Genomic DNA, 10,312 nt, shown 5'->3' with positions numbered 1-10,312 from the left:
CCCCTTGCCCTGCACTTCCGTTGCTGCGCCTGGCCCGTGAGGGCCCCGACCTCCCCCTACGAGTGGCACCGGGGTACAGCCCCTGCCCCAGCAGCTCAGTCGGGTTCAGATGGGTCACAGGGCCTGCCCGCTGTGGTCAGTGGCTGGAGTGGCTGGAGCCCTGTGGACATGCTGAGCTCTGGTCCTAGGTGTGGCCTCCACTGTGGGGGGGCTGTGGGGGCTGCACCTGCCACTCGTGAGGACGAGCTTTCGTGTCCCAGGCACGAGGCCTCACGGTCACACAGCCCCACCCGGGCCCAGCAGCCAGGACGTGGCCTTGCTCCAGAATCCAGGTGTCTGTGTGGACTTCTCCGTGGGTGTGGGGGACCCCACCCAGTGTCCACCCCCCCCCCCCCGCCAGCCCTCCGAGGCCTGGGCCTGTCCTGAAGCCTCTCCCGCTGAGGGTGGTCCCACCAGAACGTGCTCAGTGGTTGTCCTGCCTCCAAGCCCACAGCCCACGGTGGGGAGCGAGGCCGCAGCCCAGACCGTTCACACCGCCAGACTGTGTCGTCTCACATGTTGCATCGCCACCTGGAGTTCAAGGAAAGGTCATCTCGCTCTGGACACCGCCTCCCGGGGAACGGACGTGAGCGGACGCCCCCGGTTTGTGCGAGACCCATACAGTCTCCACACCCGCTTTTAAAAGGGCAGCGTGAGAGGAAACGAAAAACACCGTGAAGTCACTGGGAGGACCGTGTGAGAAAGGGCGGCCGCAGCCACGCCCGCCGTGGCGGAGACGCAGAGCTCTGAGCGGCACTGGCCGAGCCCAGCGTCCTGGGAGGAAGGCCGGCGGCCTCGGGCGGGCTCTGCCTCCCAAAGTCCGTGTGGAACTTCACGAGGTCCCGTCAGGGCTGCAGGGAAGGCGCCCAGTGCGTGTAGGTTTTGTGCACGATCCCAGCCATTAGCAGCCCAGGAGTTACTGACCCGACGAAGGCACTTGCCACGAGCTCCACTCGACGCCCTGGCGCCGGCGGCATTTGGGAGGAACAGCCTCGAAGCCAGAGGCCCGTGAGGCCTGAGCAGCCGTCCTGTGGTGCTGGGCGGCCGCCCGTTTGCAGCGAGAGGCGTCCCTCCTGCGCAGGCTGCCGGCGGGCGCCGGGGTCTGAGTGTGCGGTCCCTCCGGGAAGCCGAGGCGTGCCTTTCTCACGCGGATCCCAGCCTCGCTGAAGGCCAGGGAGACCGGGAGGTGGGGCTGCTCTGCTCCTTGGCGCGTGGGCACAGCCCCCAGCTGACCTGCAGACTCACGGCGGTTCCAGTTACCATAGCGACGACCTTGCTTCTGTCTGGGAACTTGACAAGCTGCTTTTACAATTTACCAGAAGGAGAAAGTGCCGCTGGAGGTGGGGTGGGACCCGCAGTGGGTGGGACCTCGATGTGCGAGGGCTGGGCTGCAGGCTGGTGGGGAGGAGCCAGCCTCCCGTAGCTCACACTGCAATCACGGGCAACGTGGGGAAGCCAACATCGGATCTTGGCTCACACCATTCACAAGAATCTATTTCAAGATGACAAAAAGACTTAAATATAAGAGGCAGAACTTATAAATATATTTTTATTGATTTCAGAGAGGAAGGGAGAGTGAAAGAGAATCATCAATTGGCCGCCTCCTGCACGCCCCACACTGGGGATCAAGCCTGCAACCTGGGCCTGTGCCCTGACCAGGAATTGCACCGTGACCTCCAGGTTCATAGGTCGATGCTCAACTACGAGCCACGCCGGCCCAACAGGAGGCAGAACTTTAAAACTCGGAGAAGAAAATGCAGGAGAACATCTAGAGCAGCGGTTCTCAACCTGTGGGTCGCGACCCCTTTGGTGGTCGAACAACCCTTTCACAGGGGTCGCCTAAGACCATCCTGCATCTCAGATATTTACATGACGATTCATAACAGTAGCAACATGACAGTTATGAAGTAGCAACGAGAATAATGTTATGGTTGGGGGTCACCACAACACGAGGAACTGTATTAAAGGGTCGCGGCATGAGGAAGGTTGAGAACCACTGTTTTAGGCCTTGGGATAGGGACGGCTTCGTTAAGCCAAATGGAAAAGCACCGTCCTCCCTGGAGAAAACACTCCGTGTATCAGGGGAGGAAGGGCCGTCCGTGCGCGGAGGACCCCTCGCTCTCCGTTCCTGCGTGGGAGCCGGTGCCGTGGGCCCAGCGTGTCGTTAACTTCCTTCGGGCCGTGTGTGCGCACATGTGCTTACACGTAGTCTCTTCCATGTGGTCTGTTCTACGGCTTTTAAAATCCAATGGTCTGAATAATCCCGGCAAAAAGACGAAAGCTGCCATTTGACAAATCAAACAAAAAATCCAGGCTGCTCCGCCCGCCGATGGCACCATGGCCTCGCTGATCCGTCCTTGGACTCGGGAATCTAATCCCGATACAGGGACCGCGCTCCTGGGGCTCCTGCGTCCTCACGAGGGCGGTGCCGAGCGGCTGCCAGGAGGGGCAGGCAGGGTGCCTGCTGCGTCACAGACAGACAGACAAACAGGAGGCCTCCCCTCCCAGGCACAGGTGGCAGGCGGTGCGGGAGCCTGGAGGGCCCAGCGCCTGCCCCGAGCAGCTGGGCGCTCGGGCGGGTGCTTGTGGCTGTGCAGACCCTGCTTCCGACAAGCCCGCGGGGCGGCCGTCACCTGCGTGGGGAGGCTGACGGGGATGGAGAGCTCCCTGCCCACCTGCGTGGGCTCCGTCCTCCCGCGCTGCCCAGAGGCCCGCCGTCCCCGTGGCCTTTCTTTCCATCTGTGGTCACTTCATCTTGGTGAACGCACTGTTTTTCCTCCGGCAAAAATATTGGTGTCAGTTCCACCCCCAACTTAAAAACAAATCAGAGCCATCGCCCTGCCCAGGGCCCGAGGGAAAGCACCACAGGCGTGAAACTGACATTGATTTCTTTGCCTGGAAACAAAAAAATAAGTGTGTCATTTTGAATTTGCATTGCAAATAGGAATGCAAATGAACGCCACTGTCTGCATCACCCACCAAGTTCAAAACAGTGTTTTGATGCATTTTAAGCAAAATGCCCATTTACCCAAAGCTAAACCCCGGTGCCGCCGGAGTCTGCGTTCTGCTCGTGTTGATGATCATTTTCTCCTTTGTTTTCTGTTTTGTCCTTGACTCACCTTAACCTGCCTGCTGACTCACGCCATCCAACCAACACACTGCGAAACCATGTCTGCGTCTGTCTGTCTCGCCTGCTGCTCAAACACCCCAATTTGTAAATAATGTGCAAATGTTCATCCATGAAAACATCACATGTAGGAAAGGGTTGGTTTCATGACTTTTCACAGTTCTTACAGCCCCTCGCCTGGCTTGCTGTGCTGTCCGTCTGCTAGCCCGGCCCTGCCCTGCTCTCCCCGGGTGTGGTCACAGCCCAGCGCCCCTCCTCTGGCTGCTGCACGGTCTGGGCCAGCAGGGGCTCCGAGGGGCGGGAGTGTCCAGACTCTGAGTCGGGGAGGTTTGCAGGCGGTGGGTTTGGGCTAAGCCTGGTTGAGTCCATGGTTTCTGTGGCACATCAGCAGCAGGTGCAGGAGGCTGCTCTGCCCAGCGGCCCCTACGGAGTCTCCCAGGGGTCCTTCCTGAAGCAGAGCCCGCCCGGCCAGCCTGGGCGCAGGTGGGGGGACCGCCCCAGGAGACAGCCTGCTCTGGCTCGTCACCCAGGCGCCTCTGGTCTGAGGGTGCGTGCTGTTGGCCGGCAGGCCGTGGGGACTCGGGTGGCTGACGGGTCAGCCAGGTCTCCGGGACCATCTGGGAGGAGAGAGAGACTTGGGCAGGCCCAGCCGAGCTGTGACTGGCCGGTTGTGAGGCAGCGATGGTGCGCTGCCTGTAGCGGAGGGGGCGTTCGTGACGGAGGCCCCGGTCCGAGTGGAGACCCTGAGTCTTAGAAAATGGCTGGTGCTGCTCGGGCTCCCAGCAGCGTCTCCCACGAGCCGTGTGCGTGGGTCTAGACAGAGTGTCCGCCGTCATCAGGAGGAAGCGAGGTGAGGCCAGCAGGTGTGCGGGTCTCAGGCGGGCAGCCTTCGCCTCGCCGTGACCTGACCAGAGGCACTGATGTGCTGACGCAGGGACGCTGGCCCTGGCCTGGGCCGCCCGCCCCCTGGGTGGGGTGTGACAAGCGCATTGCTGTGCAGCCTCCTCACGACCCCCCAGGGCAGGGCTCCGAAGGTCTCCATCTCGGAGGAGGAGCCGGGGATCAGAGGGGCCGGACAGTGCGCCCCCAGGTGACGGTCTCCCCCATCAAGGGTGCGGGCCTGGCTCTGAGGTCGGTGTAGCTGCTCCCGGTGCCACGGAAGCCATGGACTCGGAGGATGGGAGGGGTGTCCACCTCCAAGGGGTGGCCGAGGCCAGAGGTGACCGTGCACGGCCGTGGGGAGGTGCCGCGGGCTGCCCCACCCTGCATGCAACCGGGTGGCGGTGCCTGGCGGCTCCTGCGGGTGCAGCCACAGTGCCGTCCCCGTCACGCGCTTGAGCGTCTGTGGCCGCTGTCACCATCTGTCCTCATGGCTCTCGGGCTGTCTGTCTGTTGCCACCCCCGCCCCCTGCACTGAGTGCCCTCGGAGCCCCGAGAAAGAAGCCTGGGAGGCGGGGTGGGAGCTGGAGTCCTGGGTAAGGGACTCGACCCAAAGCAGCTTGGTGACCAGCCCAGCCTCCTCTGTGCGCTCCCCTCTTGCCCCGAAGCTGGGTCTCCCCCGTGTTCCGGGAACTCGGCTACAGCTGCTGAGCAGGTCGCTCTGAACCGGGCAGGTGCGCCTGTCACCGCCGCCCTGGCCGCTCCCAACCCCACTGAGCAGGGGCTTCAGAGTGAGACCCCCAGGAGGCAGGCCTTTCCGCCCCGTCCGTGCTGAGCTGAGTCGCCCTGGCCTGTGCACAAAGCCCTACGTCCCATGGCCTCCTCCGGAGGAGACTGGCCCCCCTGAGAGCCCTCAGGCCCCTGAGGGGTCCCTCACCACTGTGCCCACTGGGGTCCCCCCGCACAAGCCAGTGAGGGGGCTGTAGGCAGCCTGCACCCCAGGGTCCCACCTGGAGTCCACTCTACCCCCTGCTGGTCTGGACCACAGCCGGCTCCTCCTCGTGCCCGCGGATGGCCCTCCCACCCGGGGGCCCTGTCCCCGCCTGTCCCTCACACAAGCCGGGTCCCACCAGCAGAGGCAGAGTCCCCGCCACTCTGTGGGAACCGGGGGTCAGCCCCTGCGGGGAGAGGATCAAGGAAGCACTGGCAAGGGGGTGGGGCCGCTGTCCCTGGAAGCCAGTGCCCCCCTGTCACCACTGATGGCCCCGAGCCCAGACAGGCAGCCTGGGGTGCGGCCGGCCTGCATGCTGCTGCCCTCGATCTGAGTCCCCTCCCTTCTCCCCATGGGCTCGGACCACCAGCCTGCCCGCGCCTCAGCGCGGTGGCGGGAGCCGCCTGGGCCGCAGCACCATCTGAGCACTGCCCAGCTGTGCCCCTGAGAGGGATGGGCCATAGCTCAGGCGCCCGGCCATGGAAGCCACACTCCCAGGCCACCCGTGGCAGCCGGAGGACGGGGTTAGACCTGCTTGTGGATGGGGAGGAGGCCTCTGTGGTGTGAGCGGCAAGACCACTGCACCCACACCTGGGGGGCCGTCTGCAGGAGGAGTGTCCCCTTTGCGGCCCAGCGGGCTCGGCTGCTGTGGGGAGGGGAGGGGGGCCCCAGCAGGGCAGGTGGCCCGGCCGCTCCTCTCTGTCCCTCTGTCGGGTGGTCGGTCTCTGATCTGCTGCATGAACTGATGCGATCACAAGCTTTCCTTTCCGAAGGGGCTGCTCACACTGTGCCGTGGTGACTTCATGTTCCTCTCCCTCTCCCCGCCTTTCCTCGGACCCCGGGCGCGGGGAGGGGTGGGAGGGGAGCAGCTCCTCGCAGGAGGCGGGTTCCGCGGGTCAGAGAGCCGCCTTGTTCCCGCAGAACAACTTCATCAACCTCAGCTTCCTGCGCCTGTTCCGCGCCGCGCGGCTCATCAAGCTGCTGCGCCAGGGCTACACCATCCGCATCCTGCTCTGGACCTTCGTGCAGTCCTTCAAGGTGAGCTGCCGCCCGGGTCCTCCGTCCTCCGTCCGTGCTCACAGGCTCCCGCGCGCAGAAGTGGAGGGCGCCGTGGGCCGCGGGGTGCGGGGGTGGCACTGCCCGGCTGACCCGCCTCCGTGTGCCCACAGGCCTTGCCCTACGTGTGCCTCCTGATCGCCATGCTGTTCTTCATCTACGCCATCATCGGCATGCAGGTGCGCCCCCGGCGTGCTCTGGCCACGGCAGCCCCTGCACCAGGGCCCCGGTCCACACGCAGCCGCCTCCACCGGCCTGGCTCCAGGAGCCGCCCGTGGCCTGCAGCTGCTCTTCCTTCCAGGTGTTTGGGAACATCGCCCTGGACGACGACTCCAGCATCAACAGGCACAACAACTTCCGGACGTTTCTGCAGGCGCTGATGCTGCTGTTCAGGTGTGTGCGGGAGCCCAGACAGGCTCCTTCCTGGTGCAGAGGCTGTGACCGGCCCGGCCCCCCACCTGCACCTGCACCCTGGGCTGTGCTGCTTCCTGACAGCCCACCTGCCAGTCCACTTCCTGCTGCGCTGTGGGGGGAGCTCAGGCCAGGGTGCCTTGCTGAGCCGCGTGGGGAGTTTCCGAGCGCTCTCTGCTTCCCACAAGCAGGCACCCGAGGGCGCCATTCCTCTGGCCTTCAGCTGGCCGCGCGCGCGCGGTACTCACTCACGTCCCTCCTGGGCCACAGAGGCAGCGCCCGAGGAGGTCGCCTGGGCTCGGAGGTCTCTCTTCCCTCCAGTCCTTGTGCCCCACGTGCACCCCTCGCCCCTGGCCACCATCAGTGGGGCGCAGCCAGCTTCACCCAGGGGACCCAAGGGCACAGAGGGCCCAGAAACAGAAATCGGTGCCGAGGCGCTTGCAGTGGCTGCTTGAGGGGGGCCCTGGGTGTTCAGGAAGCGGGAGGCTGGTGTGGCCAGAGCAGGTCGGGGGCAGGGAAAGGCGGGCAGCGGTCACGCGGCGCTGTGGGCGGGCATGTGGATCTGGGCTGTTGCCGTGACTGACAAGCTCTGACCTGTCTCGAAGGGACCTGCTGGGCGTTGGGCAGGGGAGCAGGGAGGTGTCAGAAGCCGTTGCAGTGACTCGGCTGCAGGGACGGGGACGCAGGCAGGAGCTGTCTCTGGGAGATGGGTCATCTGACCGGCAGGACGGGGTGAGGGAGACAGAGGCGGGTGGAAGGACAGGCCGCCGGGCTGGGAAGTGAGGGGCCCAGGGCTGCGGGGCTCGGGGGGCCACGGAGGGCATCAGCCTGGTGCTCCCGGTGCTGTTGGTCATTTGCAATGAGCAGTTGGAGAGTCTGGTGCCTGAGGGTCCTAGTCTAGCAGCAGCCATCTGTCCCCAGACCTGACAGCCACATGGGGTCTCTGGGTGGGGACCCAGGCCGTCGGGGCCGCCTCCTGGCCTCACGCTCCCTCCCCCCCAGGAGCGCCACCGGGGAGGCCTGGCACGAGATCATGCTGTCCTGCCTCAGCAACCAGAACTGCGATGAGCAAGCCAACGCCAGCGAGTGCGGCAGCGACTTCGCCTACTTCTACTTCGTCTCCTTCATCTTCCTCTGCTCCTTCCTGGTGAGTCCGGGCGCCGCGCCCAGCGGTGCCGCCTCCTTCTTGGTCCATCTCGGGGCCCCTACGTTCGTGATCCCTGGTTTCGATTCGTGCCACGCTGCAAGCTGATTCCTCAGAGACAACGCCCCGTTCACGTCACAGGAGTGCCCACCTGAGCCTCTGGAGAGGGCTGGGCTTCCCCGGGCAGCTGTCCCTGCGGTCTCAGCCGCTGGAGGACGCCCAGGGTGGCGACGGACACGGAGGAGCGGCCCCTGCTGGGGACGGGAGCAGGGGGACACGTCTGCCTGGCGTGTCGGAGCCCACGCAGGGCAGCGAGTGAGCAGGGACACAGGTGGCCGTGGGCACTGTCAGGAGTGGCAGCTACAGGTCAGGAGTGTGTCACAGGGGCATGTCCACAGCCATCGCCCTGGTAGGTGGTGAGGGGGAACGCAGTGCGGCCTCAGATGGGGAAACAATTAAAGGCGCCTCCAGGCCGCACTCAGCTCAGCGGGGTCTGCGGGACCAACCACCAACTGGGAACAATGGATTGGAAACGGCTGCTCTTCCCCGGACCCTGGGGGCCTGGTCCTGGGCTCCCGAAGATGCATTTGCAGAAGAATCCGAAGAAAGGCGAAGGCGGCTGGGCGGGAGCTCTGAGGCGCCCCCGTCTTCTGGGGCGGCCCTTCCCCGTCGGCACACCTCTCCGACTTCACGCTCGGGCGCTCTGACCGCTGCCATTTTTAAGCATCTGGCCCGAGCCGTGTCCCAGTCACAGGAGGAGGGGCTGAAAGCCACCAGAATCGGGCCCTTCAGAACTCGGTGGGGTGGGGGTGGAGAGCCCAGAGCTGCCGGCACGCACTGTAGCGATCCAGTGGATTTGTCATTAAGTTAAAAAACCTCTGCATCAAAAGACATCAGAGGGGACAGTATTTACAGCTCACGCACTTCCTAGGGGTTAGTTCAAAACAGAAAGAACCCTTACAGCTCAGCAACAAAGAGACAACCACGTGAAATGGGCAAAGAGCCCGGCCGGTGGGGCTCAGTGGTTGAGCGTCGACCTGTGAACCAGAAGGTCAGGGTTCGATTCCCCGTCAGGGCACATGCCGGGTTGTGGGCTCCATCCCCAGTGTGGGGCGTGCAGGAGGTGGCCGGTCCGTGATTCTGTCATTGATGTTTCTCTCTCTCTCTCCTTCTCCCTTCCTCTCTGAAATCAATACAAATATATGTTTTTATTTTTATTTTTATTTTTTTAAATATGTGTTATTGATTTTTTACAGAGAGGAAGGGAGAGAGATAGAGAGTTAGAAACATCGATGAGAGAGAAACATCGATCAGCTGCCTCCTGCACACCCCCCACTGGGGATGTGCCCGCAACCCAGGTACATGCCCTTGACCGGAATCGAACCCGGGACCCTTGAGTCCGCAGGCCGACGCTCTATCCACTGAGCCGAACCGGTTTCGGCGACAAATATATGTTTTTAAAAAGACCCTGAGCTCATGGCCTCCTGAAGGCCAGCTCTGGGGCGTGAGGGTGGGCGGGGAGGGCTGACCGGGACGGCGGGATTCGTGGGCTTGAGATGGTGGGGCCTGAATTAGGCCGGGGCTTGGAATCAGGACTAAATATGGTTAGTGTTAGACCTCTGAGGCTGAGGCTGCTGCTACTGGTGGTGGCATGTGGGGGGCCTCCAGGAGGAGTGGGGGGCCCTGGGGGGTGCAGGGGGCCTCCAGGAGGAGTGGGGGGCCCTGGGGGTGCAGGGGGCCTCCAGGAGGAGTGGGGGGCCCTGGGGGGTGCGGGGGCCTCCAGGAGGGGGCAGGGGCCCCGGGGGTGGCGGTGCAGGGGCCAGGCTGTGGGGAGAGAGGTCTGGGCAGGCTCTGGCTGATGGTTTCACAGGCTCTGGCTGGAAGGGGAGGCCCGGGAGAGGGCAGGCTGAGGTCTCTCCATGTCGCCTCTTCTCCTTCCTGTCCCGCAGATGTTGAACCTCTTTGTGGCTGTGATCATGGACAATTTTGAGTACCTCACGCGGGACTCTTCCATCCTAGGGCCTCACCACCTGGACGAGTTCATCAGGGTCTGGGCTGAGTACGACCCGGCTGCCTGGTGAGTGAGCCGCGCCCGTCCTCAGGTGGCCCGGACCCTGGGATGGGGTGGCTTCAGGCGTGTTTTGAGGGAATGTCCCCTCGGTTGTGGGGGCTCCTGCCCACGCGGAGGCGCTGGTCTCCGTCCCGGGCGGCTCCCTCTGGCCTCCCTGTGTGGAGGCAGCTCCCCCGGCTCAGGGACCCTCCGAGCCCCGAGCCCCGAGCCCAGCCCTGGATGGCGCGTTGCATGGGGGGGGGTCGGGGTCGCGCAGGCCCTGGAGGTCGGCGGGCAGCAGGGCGTCGTCCCTCAGGCTCCCTCGTCCTCCTGGGACTCGGAGGCTCCGAGGCTCCGTGGGCGGAAATGCCGGCCCAGGGCACCCCCCGCGCTGGGCTCTGCCTCCTGTCCCGCTGCTGCAGGGACAGGGCAAGGGGACCCTCTGTGGACGTCAGAGGAGCGGCCGTGGGGATGTTTCCAGGCAGAGCCAGGGTCTCAGGACGGGCCTGGCCCGGGTCAGAGGTGGTCCGAGACTGGTTCCTGGGAGAGCCCTGCCCGCCCACATGCGCCCTCCACCACACACGCCCTCCCCCATACACGCCCTCCCCCACGGCG

The 10,312-nt window shown here is 64.4% G+C and overlaps 1 protein-coding gene across 1 annotated transcript in view; it reads left to right on the top strand.

Annotated features, from left to right (window-relative positions):
- Window positions 1-9,724, top strand: part of LOC102418236 (voltage-dependent N-type calcium channel subunit alpha-1B-like) — a gene marked incomplete at both ends in the record, with an annotated part of 35,124 nt that extends 25,400 nt beyond the window's left edge. Inside the window, 5 exons of the mRNA XM_006108182.3 lie at window positions 5,958-6,074; window positions 6,206-6,271; window positions 6,394-6,485; window positions 7,506-7,650; window positions 9,597-9,724. Coding sequence (XP_006108244.3) covers window positions 5,958-6,074; window positions 6,206-6,271; window positions 6,394-6,485; window positions 7,506-7,650; window positions 9,597-9,724 — 548 coding nt within the window. The remainder of the gene's footprint in view (window positions 1-5,957; window positions 6,075-6,205; window positions 6,272-6,393; window positions 6,486-7,505; window positions 7,651-9,596) is intronic.
- Window positions 9,725-10,312: the final 588 nt, after the last annotated feature.

The sequence above is a fragment of the Myotis lucifugus genome, unplaced genomic scaffold (genome assembly GCF_000147115.1).
Source record: "Myotis lucifugus unplaced genomic scaffold, Myoluc2.0 scaffold_1861, whole genome shotgun sequence".
NCBI lineage: Eukaryota > Metazoa > Chordata > Mammalia > Chiroptera > Vespertilionidae > Myotis > Myotis lucifugus.
Note: the sequence above shows the minus strand (reverse complement) of the source record. Positions and strands in the feature narration are given on the sequence as shown.